The sequence below is a fragment of the Mytilus californianus genome, unplaced genomic scaffold, assembly GCF_021869535.1.
Source record: "Mytilus californianus isolate M0D057914Y unplaced genomic scaffold, xbMytCali1.0.p SCAF_9, whole genome shotgun sequence".
Taxonomy (NCBI): domain Eukaryota; kingdom Metazoa; phylum Mollusca; class Bivalvia; order Mytilida; family Mytilidae; genus Mytilus; species Mytilus californianus.
Window position 1 is genome coordinate 82,340,488 of NW_026262745.1, and position 18,401 is coordinate 82,358,888.

Genomic DNA, 18,401 nt, shown 5'->3' on the forward strand with positions numbered 1-18,401 from the left:
CCAACATTCTACAAAAGACCTTATGGCTTTATCATGTACCAATGTGAAGTAATAATCAATTTACCCTAAAATAAAACATTTCAGGGGCAATAACTCCTATAAGATGTCATTGGATTGTTTCAGACCTAATGTATTATATCTTCATCACAATAAAGCAAACATTTTGCACTAATTTTTTCATATATATCTTAAAAAGTGTCAGAACAAATGCAAAAACAAGCAAATGTCAAAATTGAGAACATGACCTTGACCTTAGACTTTGACCTCACTTTCTTAGTTTGGGTCCAAGGACCTCAAATAAAAAGACTCTAGGTTTATACGGCTAACTGTTCGATATAGTATCCGAAATATCTAAGCGACATCTATACGTCTAAAGACATATATACTTTTGCCTGTAAAAAGGGGAGATAATTGACTACTTCCGGTTTAGAAAATGTCACTTTCAGTCTCATATGGTAGCTCTATTCACATTGATTCCAAAAATATATATTTGTTGATACTTATGCCTGTAATAAGGGAGATAATTAGCTACTTCCTGTTATAGAATGTCACTTCCGGTCTCAAATGATAGGTTAATGTATGCCCATTTAAAAAATATATGGTTTCTAGGTACTTTTCCATGAAATAAGTGCAAAAATGACTACTTCCGGTTCACTCAAGGTCACTTTCGGTTGATATTTTTCAAGGTCACATGTCACTTGTCATACACTAACAAGAAAAACAGTGTTTGGGGAGATAACTCTTACAATAAAAAAGACTTTGGCTTAACAAGATAAGTTTTAAAAGCGCAATAACTGTTCGATATAATATCCAAAATATCTAAGCGACATCTTGCGAAACAACTTTATACCGCAAGAAAAGGGTTTGGCGGAAGAAGAAAAAAAATAAATGTGGATAGTGTCCACATGTGGACACAGATGATGCCCCCGCTTGCATATCATATAGTTATAAAGGGACATAACTGAAGAACAGTAAAAGTCACCCTACCCAAATTTGAACTTGATCTGAGTTTTGTGTGTAAGTCTCATAACATTTGGTTGAGGCTAACTTAAGTAGAGAACAGAAACTAAAAATTCAGCAATTTTTCTATTTATAAAGGGGCATAACTCAATAATGGTTAAAGTGACACTACCCAAATTCAACTTAATCTGTGTTTTATCAGTGGAAGTCAAAAATAAACATTGCATTGTATAAAGCATTCATTGTAGTTGATTCAACTATAATCATGGACAAAGGAAGATAACTCCAATTTTAAAAATAACTTGATATTTAGAAGAAAATAAAAATTTTGCAATTTTTTCCATTTATAAAGGGGCATAACTCTAGAAAGGTTAAAGTGACGCCACCAAAATTCAAACTTGGTCTGTGTTTTGTGGTAATAAGCATTGTGTAAAAGTTTCATAACATTTGGTTGAGGCAAACTTAAGTTAGAGAACGGAAACTAAAACTTTTGCAATTTTTCCATTTATAAAGGGGCATAACTCTACAACGGTTAAAGTGACGCCACCAAAATTCATACTTGATCTGTGTTTTGTGGTAATAAGCCTTGTGTATAAGTTTCATAACGTTTGGTTGAGGCAAACTTAAGTTAGAGGACGGAAACTAAAAATTTTGCAATTTTTCCATTTATAAAGGGGCATAACTCTAGAACGGTTAAAGTGACGCCACCAAAATTCATACTTGATCTGTGTTTTGTAGGTAATAAGCCTTGTGTATAAGTTTCATAACATTTGGTTGAGGCTAACTTAAGCTAGAGAACGGAAACTAAAAATTTTGCAATTTTTCCATTTATAAAGGGGCATAACTCTAGAACGGTTAAAGTGACGCCACTAAAATTCAAACTTGATCTGTGTTTTGTGGTAATAAGCATTTGGTTGAGGCAAACTCAAGTTAGAGAACGGAAACCAATTTTGGGACGTACGGACGGACTTACGTACAGACGGACAAGGGCAAAACTTAATGCCCCAACCGCTACGGCGGGGGCATAAAAATAATAATCAGAACAAATACAATTGGTCTTTCCACAGAAAAGTGGAAAGACCTAATAATAATCAGAACAAATACTAATAATATAAATTTTGTTTGCACTACAAACAACACTGGTTCATGTTTATCAATAAGGAACTTCTACTTGCCATTTTTCTTCACAAGGTAAATTTCTATCTAATGTGGTAAAAATGACAAAGCTGAGATAGCCTGTGATTATGGTTGTTGCTGATATACTGTGGATTCTGTATTATTCGTTGGATACCAATTTTTGTGGATTTCATGGGTACAGGGGAATCACAAATTTAAATGTTCAACAAAATAAATATTTTCTATACAAATATATGTAGACTTTGGCAAAACTATGTAATCAAACATCCACGAAAATGCAAGTTTTCCTCAATCCACAAAAATTGGTAACCACGAAAATAAATGAATCCACAGTACGTCTGACAAAAATCACAGCCATATTACGAATCCCTCAGCATAATACAGTTTGAATGGTGTTTTTATATAAGGTATAACAATACTTACTCTTGTAAATTTTTTTAGTTCTTTATTTATGAGGAAGCTTATAGTATCCCTCTCTTGTCTGGAATAATATAAACGACAGTAGGACTGGTTCCCATCTCTACCAGCTCTGCCAGACTCTTGGTAGTATCCTGCCATTGATTTGGGTAAGGTCCAATGAGCTACAAATCTAAAGTAGAAAACAAATATTTTGTCAGGGAGTTCATGTCACAATTCACTCCTTTACCCCATCTAAAATTTAAAACCAGGTGTTATTGCCAAAACACTGATATGTAGGATAAATACAGTTGTCTCTTTTTGAATATTACACAAAAGGACAACATCAATCTCCAAAAATACTGGACATTTCAACAGACCACATCAACCACCTACATCAATATCAGACTCTTCTGAAAAAAAACAAATGCACAAAGAATCTAAAGACACACAACAACGTACAGATTGCCTGGGTCATGACTAACATTAACTCAGTAATTGCTCTTCTGTTGTTACAGTGAAAGCTCCAAAATACTGAACCCTGTTTAAACCCAATTTCACTTTAAACTGAACAATTTCCAAAGTCCCATGAAATTTCCCTATAAATTAATGTTAATTCACCCTGAACTAACCAAACCCTGCTGACACCTGTGCTCATTGTTTTTGTAATTTGGGATTCTCTTTAGAGACCACATCAAATGCAGATGAGTCTGAAGACCGGGATGATGACGTTCCCGTAATCTGATTTAGTTCAACAGTTCAAAGGAATCGAGTGTACATATAATAGAAACTCAATTATGATTACAATTAAATTTCGGAATAGGACTTTGACAGGACTTGAACAGTGAATTTACGGGGGGAAACTTAATTGAATCAGACAATGGAGATGCAGACTTGCAAGTATATCACTTTAATACAAGGATCGGACCAAACCGACATTTTTGATTTGTTAATAAGGAGCTTGACCGATGAACTTGCAGGTTTGTACTTATATGAGCAACAAAATGGGTGTCATATGTGTATCTGCTTACCCTTCAAGAGCATCTGAGATCATCCCTGGTTTTTGGTGGGGTTCATGTTGCTCAATCTTTAGTTTTCTATGTTGAGTTTTTGTGTTTATACTGCTGTTTGTCTTTGGGTCGTTTTTTGCCATATTGTTGTCAGTTTATTTTTAGACTTATGAGATTGATTGTCCCTTTGGTATCTTTTGACTCCATAACAGTCAACCAACTTGTGATGGCGTCCTTAAAATTTTTAGAAAGGATGATTTCAACTTCACCACTTGGAATTCTTGGTTCAATAGCTTCCTTGTAAGCAGCAACCCTGTATCAAGGAAATCATGATAGGAAATGTTCAACTGTACTGCTGTTTAGAAATTTTAAGAAAACATCTAACTCAGTATATACGTAGAACCGACAAAAGCTAATTGGAGTTTAACTTATGCAAAGTGTTAATAAAATGCTCCGCAGGGCGCAGCTTGATACGACCGCAGAGGTCGAACCCTGAACAGTTGGGGCAAGTATGGACACAACATTCAAGCTTGATACAGCTTTGCATTTGGATTGTGATTAAATATTTGACACAGCATAGGTTTCTGACACAGAATGAATGTGGTCTAAGAACTTAAAAATTTTAAATTGGACATTCACCTATTATGGTCCAATATCCAAAATCTAAATACATGGTTAGATTCAGCATATCAAAGAACCCCAAGAATTCAATTTTTGATGAAATCAAACAAAGTTTAATTTTGGACCCTTTTGACCTCAATGTGGACAAAGTTGATAACGGGGCCCAAAAATCAAAAATCTAAATACATGGTTAGATTCAGCATATCAAAGAACCCCATATATTCAATTTTTGTTGAAATCAAACAAAGTTTAATTTTGGACCCCGATTTGGACCACCTGGAAAATTGGGCCCATAATCAAAAATCTAAATACATGTTTAGATTCAGCATATCAAAGAACCCTAAGAATTCAATTTTGTTAAAATCAAACTAAGTTTAATTTTGGACCCTTTGGACCTTAATGTAGACCAATTTGAAAACGGAACCAAAAATTAAGAATCTAAATACATGGTTAGATTCGGCATATCAAAGAACCCCAATAATTCAATTTTTGATGAAATCAAACAAAGTTTAATTTTGGACCCTTTGGACCTCAATGTGGACCAATTTAAAAATTGGGCCCAAAATCCAAAAACCAAATACACGGTTAGATTCAGCATATTAAAGAACCCCAAGAATTCAAGAATAAAACCCCATTGAAATTGGTCAAGAAATAAGCAATTTATACGAAGTATCTTCTTTTGCACAATACTGTGCAATTAAATATTTCTTGCTATTGCGCAATACTGTACAATTGACAATTTCTTGCTATTGCGCAATGTTGTGCTATTGGATATTTCTTGCTATTGCGCAATACTGTGCAATTGAAGATTTCTTGCTATTGCGCAATACTGTGCAATTGAAGATTTCTTGCTATTGTGCAATACTGTGCAATTGAAAATTTCTTGCTATTGCACAATACTTATTATATAATAATTTACACATCCTGTTTGGTGTGTATCTCCTACCATATCATTATTATTTACTTTTAAATATAAATCAGAAATAACCAACTTAAAATGGAAAATTTTAAAAGAAAAAAAAAGGAAAAAAAGAAAAAAAGGAAACCCCCCCCCCCCCCCAATTTTTTAAACCCCCTTATTGTCATCACCCCAAAACTCAATCCCAGCCTTCCCTTTGTGGTATGGTACCTTGCAGTACAATTTCAGAGAGATCCATACACTTGAACACAAGTTATTGTCTGGAAACTAGAAAAATGCTTATTTTTGGCCCCTTTTTGGCCCCAATTCCTAAACGTTTCGGCAATTACCCCCAAAACTCAATCCCAGCTTTCCCTTTGTGATATGGAACCTTGTAGTACAATTTCAGAAAGATCCATACACTTACACACAAGTTATTGTCATGAAACTAGAAAAATGCTTGTTTTTTGCCCCTTTTTTGGCCCCTAATTCCTAAAATTTTGAGGCAATTACCCCCAAAATCAATCCCAGCATTCCTTTTGTGATATGGAACCTTGTGGTACAATGTCAGAGAGATCCATACACTAACACACAAGTTATGTCTGGAAGTTACAAAAATGCTTATTTTTGGCCCCTTATTCCTTTACTGTTGGTACCATAACCCCCAAAATCAATCCCAACCTTCCTTTTGTGGTATTGAACCTTGTGGTAAAATTTCATAGAGATCCATTCACTTAAACTAAAGTTAGAGTGCGAAAATCAATGTGTCTTCGGACGACGCCGGACGACGACGACGACGCCAACGTCATACCAATATACGACCACAAAAATTTGTTTGCGGTCGTATAAAAATCTTCCTTCATTATTACCTAACATTTGGTTTATCTACTCCCATACCAAAACTGATAGTTGCTGCTATTACAGGGAATTTGCCTTCCATCCAGTCATTCTGGACTTCCTCTCTGATCCCAGATTTCAGACCCGCATGGTATGGTTTGCTAGGAACACCCTTTCTAGTAAGCTGTGAGGCCACTTCTGCACATGCATCTCTTGTTCTACAGTAAACAATACCACAACCATACTCTGACTACAATTAAAAAAAGTTCTACATAACTTAATTACTGTGAAACATACTGCTGCATTCAATACAAATTCCTGGAAAAAACTGCCAATCAACATTACAATTCTTGATTTTGAAATACAAAATGTACTGCTTTAATTCATTTACAATTCTTTACAGTGAAATGGCATCAGATCCAGTGATATTGTGCTACAGGGTCTAGATCCAGTGATATTGTGCTACAGGGTCTAGAAATGTCATCATATTCAGTGTTGTTTCATTATATCTAGTTATATGTCTTCAGATCTGATGATGTGTCACTGGTAATGTTTCATCCGATCTAGTGATATGTCACTGGTAATGTTTCATCTGATCTAGTGATATGTCACCAGATACAATGGTATGTCATCAGACACAGTTATATGTCATCAGTTACAATGATATTTTATCAGATACAGTAATATGTTATCAGATCCAGTGATTTGTCCTCAGACACAGTAATATGTCATCAGATATTATTATGATATTTCATAAATTACAGTAATATGTCGGTGTTTTGTCTTTAGATACAGTAATATGTCATCAGATAGTTATTTGTCCTCAAATACAGTGATATGTCATCAGATACAATGATTTGTCCTCAGATACAGTAATATATCCTCAGATACAGTGATATGTCATTAGATACAGTGATATGTCATCAGATACAGTGATATGTCACACATATCCAGTGATTTGTCCTCAGAAACAGTAATATATCATCAGATACAGTGATATGTCCTCAGATACAGTGATATGTCATCAGATACAGTGAAATGTCAAGTGATACAGTGATATGTCCTCAGATACAGTAATATGTCATAAGATACAGTTATATGTCCTCAGATACCATATGTCCTCAGATACAGTGATATGTCATCAGATACAGTGATATGTCCTCAGATACAGTGATATGTCCTCAGATACAGTAATATGTCCTAAGATACAGTAATATGTCCTCACAGTAATATGTCATCAGATGCAGTAATATGTCATCAGATATAGATGTATGTCCTCAGATACAGTAATATGTCCTCACAGTAATATGTCCTCAAATACAGTAATATGTCCTCAGATATAGATGTATGTCCACAGATCCAGTGAAAATCCATAAGATCCAATGATTAATACAAAATTTCGATATTGAAATAATCATTAGATAATAACTTTAATTATGCCAATTCAGACTGAAAATATTTATTTGATATCTGCAAAACTTTTTTTCTTTATTTCCTGAACTTTGCTGTCTTTTTGCCAACAAGCCAAAATGGATTTTTAACATAATTTAAAATGCCTTTTTAAAGTTTGTGTGTATGGTTCGTGGTTAATATTGCTTTATAAAATATTTTACAGATTTTAAAATTAAATGTTACAACCAACAGTGTATTATAAATCTGGGCTAAATAGCTTACCCAGTTTTCTAATAGTTCTTCTTTTTGTGCTTGTGATCTGTTCAAAGCTTCTAGACAAAATTCTGACAAGTCCTTGTAAGGATCACCTAAGGTCTCTTTCATTTTTACATCATAATACAGATTTGGTCGGAAACAGCTGGTTTTGAATTTAGCTAATGGTTCCTTTAATTTCAACTGCTTGATTATATCTTTTAGAACTTGCTCAGTTGCAGTTGCAGTCAAAGCTATACAGGGAACCCCTGGAATACGTTTACGGAAATAACCTAACTTTAAATAATCAGGTCGAAAATCATGACCCCACTGACTAACACAATGTGCTTCATCAACAATTAAGTATTTGAACAACTTTCTTTTCATCAGTGACTCTGCCAATGATTTAAATCCATCTGTAGCTACCTGTTCAGGTGTCACATACAAAAGTTTGGTTTTTGGATTACTGCTATTGAGATCAACAAGAACCCGTTTTCGTTCTTTTTCCGTCAATTTGGAATTAATTGTCTCAGCCTGTATTTTTATAGCATCCAGATGATCTAACTGATCCTGCATCAAAGCTAATAGAGGGGAAATTACCACTGATACTCCATCACTGGCCACTGCTGGAAGTTGGTAACATAATGACTTTCCAGCACCTGTTGGCATGGAAACAAAGACATCTTTACTTCCTGTAAAAACATTGCAGTAATATTTTAAGAATAATGTGAATTTTAAACATGCATATAAAAATAAGGAGATGTGGTATGATTGCCATTGAGACAACTATCCACCAAAGTTCAAATGAAGTGGATGTAAGCAATTATAGGCAATTGTGCAGCCTTCAACAATGAGAATAAAATGCTCCGCAGGGCGCAGCTTGATACGACCGCAGAGGTCGAACCCTGAACAGTTGGGGCAAGTATGGACACAACATTCAAGCTTGATACAGCTTTGGATTTGGATTGTGATTAAATATTTGACACAGCATAGGTTTCTAACACAGATTGAATGTGGTCTAAGAACTTAAAAATTTTAAATTGGACATTCACCTATTATGGTCCAATATCCAAAATCTAAATACATGGTTAGATTCAGCATATCAAAGAACCCCAAGAATTCAATTTTTGATGAAATCAAACAAAGTTTAATTTTGGACCCTTTTGACCTCAATGTGGACAAAGTTGATAACGGGGCCCAAAAATCAAAAATCTAAATACATGGTTAGACTCAGCATATCAAAGAACCCCATATATTCAATTTTTGTTGAAATCAAACAAAGTTTAATTTTGAACCCCGATTTGGACCAACTTGAAAACTTGGCCCATAATCAAAAATCTAAATACATGTTTAGATTCAGCATATCAAAGAACCCTAAGAATTCAATTTTTGTTAAAATCAAACTAAGTTTAATTTTGGACCCTTTGGACCTTAATGTAGAACAATTTGAAAACGGAACCAAAAATTAAGAATCTAAATACACGGTTAGATTCGGCATATCAAAGAACCCCAATAATTCAATTTTTGATGAAATCAAACAAAGTTTAATTTTGGACCCTTTTGACCTCAATGTGGACAAAGTTGATAACGGGGCCCAAAAATCAAAAATCTAAATACATGGTTAGATTCAGCATATCAAAGAACCCCATATATTCAATTTTTGTTGAAATCAAACAAAGTTTAATTTTGGACCCCGATTTGGACCAACTTGAAAACTGGGCCCATAATCAAAAATCTAAATTCATGTTTAGATTCAGCATATCAAAGAACCCTAAAAATTCAATTTTTGTTAAAATCAAACTAAGTTTAATTTTGGACCCTTTGGACCTTAATGTAGACCAATTTGAAAACGGAACCAAAATTTAAGAATCTAAATACACAGTTAGATTTGGCATATCAAAGAACCCCAATAATTAAATTTTTGATGAAATCAAACAAAGTTTAATTTTGGACCCTTTGGACCTCAATGTGGACCAATTTAAAAACGGGGCCCAAAATCCAAAAACTAAATACACGGTTAGATTCAGCATATTAAAGAACCCCATGAAATCAAGAATAAAACCCCATTGAAATTGGTCAAGAAATAAGCAATTTATAGGAAGTATCTTCTTTTGCACAATCCTGTGCTATTAAATATTTCTTGCTATTGCGCAATACTGTACAATTGACAATTTCTTGCTATTGCGCAATGTTGTGCTATTGGATATTTCTTGCTATTGCGCAATACTGTGCAATTGAAGATTTCTTGCTATTGCGCAATACTGTGCAATTGAAGATTTCTTGCTATTGTGCAATACTGTGCAATTGAAAATTTCTTGCTATTGCACAATACTTATTATATAATAATTTACACATCCTGTTTGGTGTGTATCTCCTACCATATCATTATTATTTGATTTTAAATATAAATCAGAAATAACCAACTTAAAATGGAAAATTTTAAAAGAAACAAAAAAGGAAAAAAAGAAAAAAAGGAAAAAAAAATAAATCCCCCCCCAAAATTTTTTGAACCCCCATTATGATTCATCACCCCCAAACTCAATACCAGCCTTCCCTTTGTGGTATGGTACCTTGCAGTACAATTTCAGAGAGATCCATACACTTGAACACAAGTTATTGTCTGGAAACTAGAAAAAAATGTGTTTTTTGGCCCCAAATTCCTAAACGTTTAGGGCAATTACCCCCAAAATCAATCCCAGCATTCCTTTAGTGATATGGAACCTTGTGGTACAATGTCAGAGAGATCCATACACTAACACACAAGTTATGTCTGGAAGTTACAAAAATGCTTATTTTTGGCCCCTTTTTGGCCCCTAATTCCTTTACTGTTATTACCATAACCCCCAAAATCAATCCCAACCTTCCTGTTGTGGTATTGAACCTTGTGGTAAAATTTCATAAAGATCCATTCACTTAAACTAAAGTTAGAGTGCGAAAACCAAGTGTCTTCGGACGACGCCGGACGACGACAACGACGACGACGACGCCGACGACGCCGGACGACGACGACGCCAACGTCATACCAATATACGACCACAAAAATTTTTTTGCGGTCGTATAAAAACCCATACCGTATAGTCAGCTATAAAAGGCCCTGACATGAAAAATATGAAACCATTCAACTGAGAAAACTAACGGCCTAATTTATGACAAAACAATTTAGGAAAAACAAATATGACAGACATGAACCAACAACAACCACAGAACTACAGGCTCCTGACTTGGGACAGGCACATACAGAATGTGGCGGGGTTAAACATGTTTGTGAGTGCTCAACCCTCCCCCTAACCATTGCTAACCTGGGACAGTGATGTAACAGCACAACATAAGAACAAACTATAGAAATCAGTTGAAAAAGGCTTAACTCATCAGATCAGAACAAAAACACAGACAGGACGTGGCAGGGTATATATCCATCCCTCATCCCTAGCAACAATAAAATGCTCCGCTGGGGCACAGCTTGATACGACCGCAGAGGTCGAACCCTGAACAGTTGGGGCAAGTATCACTACAAAAGTCAAAAAGTCTGAAAAGACCAGTTTTTGTCTGAATTTGCATGAATTTTTACTCGACATTCTTAATTTGTCTGAATAATTTTTAAAAATTCTTGACATAGTATGAATTTGTCTAATAAGGTTCTTGATTTTTCTTGACAAGTGTCTTGACAGTATGAACATTGTCTTAAAATTTCTCGACACTTCCTGTATCATCTGATAAGAGTCTGGATTAGTCTCGACCAATTCTTGACTGTCTTAAATTTGTCTCGATCTGTCTTGACATATTCTTGACATTCTTAATAATGTCTGAATATGTCTCGACATATTCTTGACATTCTAAATAATGTCTGAATATGTCTCGACACATTCTTGACAGTCTTAAATATGTCTTGACACTATCTCAACAGTATAAATTTCGCCTGAAATGTGAACAGACTTATTCTGCACTGTTTATGACATTCTATTGCTGTTGCATCTATACTCCTTTTTATTATGGCTAAACTAAACTTTGAAGAATCAAGGATTAATTTGGTAAAGTAAGATACCCTTTTGGTGCAACTAAGTTGGAATACCCTGAATAATCCCCCTTGTAGTTTAATTTTGATTTATTTTTATTAAACATTTTGTTTTCACTTGGAATATAAGTCGAAGGTATTGACAAACAGCATTTAGATTTTTGCCGTTCGCAAAACTGCCAGTCAAATTTGCTTTACTAAAATAGGTGTCTTGTATCTCTTTTGGACCCCACAATTCATCTTTTGGGTTTGTGTGGATAAAAAAAGAGGGGGGGCTTTCGTTTAGGTCAAAGAATTTGTTCCCATCTTGATTCAAAAACCTTATTCATTTTTTAAAACAACCCAGAAACATTTTTTAATCAAATTTGAGTGTTGAATTTTATAATTTTTTATCAAAAATAAATATTTGTGATAACTCCTTCCTGAAAAGAAATTTTTTTTTAGATCTATATTATGCATGTCTGTTTGACAACCATTTCATAAGACCGATGATTTCTATAGAAATCATTGATGGGACCCATTATAAATACATTTTTTTTATTATTCCTGGTGTAGATAATAATTTTCTTTTAATCTTTGGGAATTATTCAATTTGTTTTTATGTTAAAATAATTAACTTCATAATTTTGATGAAGAAAATCCATTTCAATTCAATTTTTTTTTCATCAAAATGATGATTTTCATTTTCATCTATCAACAAACTTTTTAAATTGTAGTGGCATGGTCGGTCAACTGATAAGTTGTATGGCTGATTACAGGTAAAGCAATAACTTCTGTTTGACAGTTGCGTGTACTCTGGGGTGTGGAATACCTTAATTTTATGGGGAACATCCTGTCCATGTGTAAAACTTAATATATTCCAACAGATGACATTACACTAATTTTTCTTCTGTTAAATGAATGATTTGTATATCATCATAATTTGCTATTTATATAAACCACATTTTGGTATAATAATTATTTACCATATCAACATTGAATATTATGAATGTAGAATGAAATATGTCTACAGTATGATTGGTTTGAATCATTTAATTTATAAGATTTAGGAATCAAAATTTGTAATTATTTAAAAACCCACATTGAAATTGTTTTATATCAACACACCCACATTTGAATTATTTTATACTTTAGATTTCATAGCCATATTTGCATTTGTAAAAATATTTATATACCCAAATTTTCAATTATTTTACATGCCTAACTTTTATTTTTGTTGTAAAGAGGTGTAACTTGAAACAACAGTATATCATATAAAGAGAAATAAAGATTAAAGTTATATCACGAATATTGGTCATGATTTGTAAAACTCAGAACTGTCAAGTAAATTTAAGACACGATTCAAAATGTTCAGAATATGTCAAGCCATACTGAGAAAAAATAAGAATGTCGAGAATATGTCGAGAAATTTCAAGACAGTATTCAAATGTCAAGAATTTGTCAAGAAATTTTAAGACCATATTCAGAATGTCGAGAATATGTCGAGTAAATTTCATACAAATTTAATATAAATGAGAATTTGTCAAGAAAAATTAAGACACAAGTCATACTTTTGGAGAATGTAGAGTAAAAGTTCATGCAAATTAAGACAAAAACTGGTCTTTTCAGACTTTTAGACTTTTGTAGTGTATGGACACAACATTCAAGCTTGATACAGCACTGAATTTGGATTGTAATTAAATATTTGACACAGCATAGGTTTCTGACACAGAATGAAAGTGGTCTAACTTAAAAAAATTTAATTTACCTATTCAAACCATATCATTATTATTTGCTTTTATCATGTTTATATATAAATCAGAAATAACCAATTTAAAATGGAAAGTTTTAAAGAAAAAAAAGGAAAAAAAAATCCCCACCTAATTTTTTGAACCCCCTTATGATTCATCACCCCTAAACTCAATCCTAGCCTTCCCTTTGTGGTATGGTATCTTGCAGTACAATTTCAGAGAGATCCATACACTTGAACACAAGTTATTGTCTGGAAACTAGAAAAATGCTTGTTTTTGGCCCCTTTTTGGCCCCAAATTCCTAAACGTTTAGGGCAATTACCCCCAAACTCAAACCCAGCTTTCCCTTTGTGATATGGAACCTTGCAGTACAATTTCATAAAGATCAATACACTTACACACAAGTAATTGTCCTGAAACTAGAAAAATGCTTGTTTTTTTGCCCTTTTATGGCCCCTAATTCCTAAAATTTTGAAGGAATTACCCCCAAAATCAATCCCAGCCTTCCCTTTGTGGTATGGTACCTTGCAGTACAATTTCAGAGAGATCCATACACCTGAACACAAGTTATTGTCTGGAAACTAGAAAAATGCTTATTTTTGGCCCCTTATTCCTAAACTTTTTGGACAATTACCCCCAAACTCAATTCCAGCTTTCCCTTTGTGATATGGTACCTTGTAGTACAATTTCATAAAGATCCATACACTTACACACAAGTTATTGTCATGAAACTAGAAAAATGCTTGTTTTTTGCCCCTTTTTGGCCCCTAATTCCTAAAATTTGGAGGCAATTACCCCCAAAATCAATCCCAGCATTCCCTTTGTGATATGGAACCTTGTGATACTATGTCAGAGAGATCCATACACTTACACACAAGTTATTGTCATGAAACTAGAAAAATGCTTGTTTTTTGCCCCTTTTTGGCCCCTAATTCCTAAAATTTGGAGGCAATTACCCCCAAAATCAATCCCAGCATTCCCTTTGTGATATGGAATTTTGTGGTACAATGTCAGAGAGATCCATACTTTTACACACAAGTTATGTCTGGAAGTTACAAAAATGCTTATTTTTGGCCCCTTTTTGGCCCCTAATTCCTTAACTGTTGGTACCATAACCCCCAAAATCAATCCCCACCTTCCTTTTGTGGTATTGAACCTTATGGTAAAATTTCATAGAGATCCATTCACTTAAACTAAAGTTAGAGTGCGAAAACTAATGTGTCTTAGGACGACGACGACGATGCCAACGTCATACCAATATACGACCACAAAATTTTTTTTGCGGTCATATAAAAAAGACACTTAGTACAAATCTGAGAGTACTCGCAGTTACTGACAGCTAGTTCAAAGCCAATAACAACTAATAAAAAAATCATCTATCTAAGACTAAAATATCAATCAGTACACATCCAACATCCAATGGGTTTAGTGTAAAGACGTCATTAACAGTCAGAGAAAAACATGACCTTGTGCAATGCCAAAATATAAATATCGACAGATTGAAAAAGTACATATATGTGTAATATTTAGTATGGTTTTAATTTACCGATTACAAAATTAATATTTATACCAATAAAAACAATATTCAAAAATTTAATTACAGTGTTGAAAAGGTAACCTTTTAGAACAAGTTTATTTAAAGAATTGATAAGTTTACCCGGATTGTATCTAAATTTCATGGCTTGGTTAACAACATCAATGTAAAATTTAGGATGTGCTATTCTGTTTGAAATAAGTTTTCTACATGTACAGCCAAACTTGCAAACCAAATCTTTGTATTTATGGAAAATTTAGTAAAGGTTTTAAGTAATTTCAGGGGTTCAAATTTACTTTAGGCAATAATGGAAGGTCCAGGACCTTTGACCAAAAATACTAATACATGTAGATCCTCCTTTAATCTTAGAAGGTCCAATTTTAATTGAAAATTCAATTTATAAAAACAGAAAATGAATTCCAAACCACTCATCATATCTTAGTACATCAACCTCATTTCTTTTCTGAATTTCTCAAAAAATTCAGTCAAAATAAGGTTTCCCCTTTTTCCCAACACTTTATGCTGTGTTAAGTAACACTTTGTAACTTTTTAATTGTTCTGGTTTTTTGTCCAATGAACCGAGAAACTTTCCCTTTGACTGTGCGTGGGATAAACCAGTTGCCTCATCCAGCCAAAGGCGATTAACCTTCCATTAGGGCAGTAAAGTTACATATATATGTTAAGATTATTTAATACTAAATTTTTATATCTGTTCTGCAAAAATATTAGATTATTTAACGAAAAAATATCATCAAGATAACGGTAAATGTTGTTCAATTTAATATTAAATGGAGTTTAGACGATTCTTTAATGAGTTTGGCCACAAACTGCGCTTCATAACAGTATAGAAACAAGATTGATATTAAAGGGGCACAATTGGTGCCCATAGGAATACCTACAACTTGTCGATTAACTTTATTGCCGAGACATACAAAAATGTTGTCAAGGAGAAAATTTAGGGCTTTAATCATCTCATCACACCTCCAGTAAGTATATCTAGCATATTTACTTTTCTTATTTAAGAAAAAGGTTTTATGAGACGCAGCGAATAAATTTGCAATCAGATTTATCAAACGACCATTTAATTAGTTGGGAAAACTTTCATTTGATAATATTGTGTGGAAGTGTAGTATAAAGGGTGGAAAAGTCAAAACTGTCAACCGAATCAAAAGAAACATCAAAAGCACGTAATTTATCTAAAACATCCAAAGAATCTTTTACACTCCAAAAATGCATATAACCAAAATGTTTTAATTTAAATAGAGGGCAGCATGAACTTTTATTAAAATCTCGCACCCGGAGTTGGTCCTCAGCTGGCCCCTAGATAAAATTGTGTACTAGTTCAGTAAAAATGGACGTCACACTAAACTCCAAAACATATAAATGAACTAAAATTAAAAAAAATACAAGACTAACAAAGGCCAGAGGCTCCTGACTTGGGACAGGCGCAAAAATGCGGCGGGGTTAAACATGTTTTGTGAGATCTCAACCCTCCCCCTATACCTCTAGCCAATGTAGAATAAAGAAACACATTGCAATACGCACAGTAAAACTCAGTTTAAAAGAAGTCTGAGTCCGATGTCAGAATACATGTAGGTAACAAAAGAAACTAAGCAAAATGACAATGATACATAAATGAACAAAGGACTATATATATAGCTCCTAGCTAGCAGTTACTGACATGCCAGCTCCAGGCCTCAATTAAACTGATTGACAGATTATGTCTTCATCATATGAAAATCAAGTACAATCCCTCCCGTTAGGGGTTTAGTATCATACCATCATAAAATATATGAGAAGAACACAACCCGTTTCATGCCAACAACTGGTTTTAGAATAAATGTGTTTATTTCCGATGCAAAGACCCTATGAATGAATCAATATTAATACCAAAATATGCAATCCTTAATGACTTGACAACAGTATTGTAACTATATCCTTTCCGAATAAGTCTGTTTAAAGGTTTGGTTAGCTTTTGAGGTGAATGCCGACATTTTTGTGCTTTGTAAAGAATATTACCATAAAATATTGGATGTGATATACCTGAAAGTAGAAGATGTCTGCATGTTGATTTATATTTACGAATGATGTCCTTGTACCGATGATAAAATTTAGTAAATGTTTTGACTAGTTGTGATATCGAAAACCCTGGTGTAATAATTTTTTAGTAATACAGAGATTTCTTTCGTTGAAATCAAATATGTTGTTACATACACGAGCGAATCGAACAAGTTGAGATATATAAACACCATAAGATGGCGACAAGGGAACGTCACCATCTAAAAATGGATAATTAACAATAGGAAATGAAAAATCATCTCTTTTATCATAAATTTTGGTATTAAGCTTCCCGTTAAAGATAAAGATATCAAGATCCAGGAAAGGGCAGTGTTCATTGTTAGTATTAGCTTTATTTAAAGTCAGTTCGGCAGGATAAATCTCTTTGGTGTACATACTGAAGTCGTCATTATTGAGAGCCAATATATCATCTAAATATCTAAAAGTGTTATCAAATTTTTGAATCAGATGTTGTTTCGATGGGTCTTTGCTGATTTTAGTCATAAATAATGATAAATTGTAACTCATAACAATACAGAAACAGGTCCGCAATAAGTGGTGCACAGTTAGTCCCCATGGGAATTCCGATAACCAGACGATATACGGAATCTCCAAAGCGAATAAAAAATGTTATCTAGTAAAAATTCAAGGGCAGTTATAGTATCAAAGCAGGTCCAATTGACATAGTTCTTTTGTTTGTTGTTCAAGTCTGATCATTTGAAGATATTGTTAGGGATGGGGCAAAGTTTTTGGATTAATCACTATATGACAGATGCCCGGTGTAATAATGTTGGTAGGACATGTCACCATACCATATCAAGACTATATAATAATAAATCCTTGTTTATTAAGGGGACGAAGTTCCCTATAACGGTAGAAAAATCAATAAAAAAAAAAAAAAAAAAAAAATCGGGAAAATTTCCCGAAATTTTCATTCTACTAATGAACTCAAAATCGTTAACTTTTTTATTTTCCCGCATTTGCGCAGAAATCTACTTCCTTTTTCCGGTCTCGTTTGCATGTGTCTTTGAGTAAAATATATATTTATCAGTCTAGTAAAATATAGGAAGGAACGCAATACCAATTCCATTTTTAATAATTCCTTGAATGGCTTGATATGAAAAAACGTTACCTGATCGCGTTTCTTTGTTTACATTGAATATGACGTCATAACATAAATAACGTCACAACTAAAATTCCGAACAACAGAACCGAAATCGGAAACGTAAGGGTATTTCCGTTTCTTTTTTTAACAGATTTTGAAGTTAAAATATGTTTGAATTAAAAAGAAATAATTCATACAGACTTCGTCCCCTTTCACAGGTAATGCCTGCCTCATATTATATGTCAAAAATACACTTTACATGTACTTTTATTTATTAAAATAAAGACAACCCGGATTCCAATTTCCAGTGATACTAATCATTAAGAGGTCACATATCCGTTGCCCTTCAAAATATGACGTGTTACAAAAAACTGCTAATTGCACCCGTACACATGTTAAACAGTTCCAAGCATGGCAAATTAAAACATCATATGTTAGATTATTTTAACTTGGGGTGGC

General features: G+C 33.6%; 1 protein-coding gene across 1 annotated transcript in view; it reads right to left on the bottom strand.

The window, feature by feature from the left end:
- Positions 1-18,401, bottom strand: part of LOC127716470 (ATP-dependent DNA helicase Q5-like) — a 63,100-nt gene that overhangs the window by 44,506 nt on the left and 193 nt on the right. The window contains exons 2-4 of the mRNA XM_052222692.1: positions 7,534-8,195; positions 5,892-6,109; positions 2,521-2,686 (exon numbers count right to left, since the gene is read on the bottom strand). Coding sequence (XP_052078652.1) covers positions 2,521-2,686; positions 5,892-6,109; positions 7,534-8,195 — 1,046 coding nt within the window. The remainder of the gene's footprint in view (positions 1-2,520; positions 2,687-5,891; positions 6,110-7,533; positions 8,196-18,401) is intronic.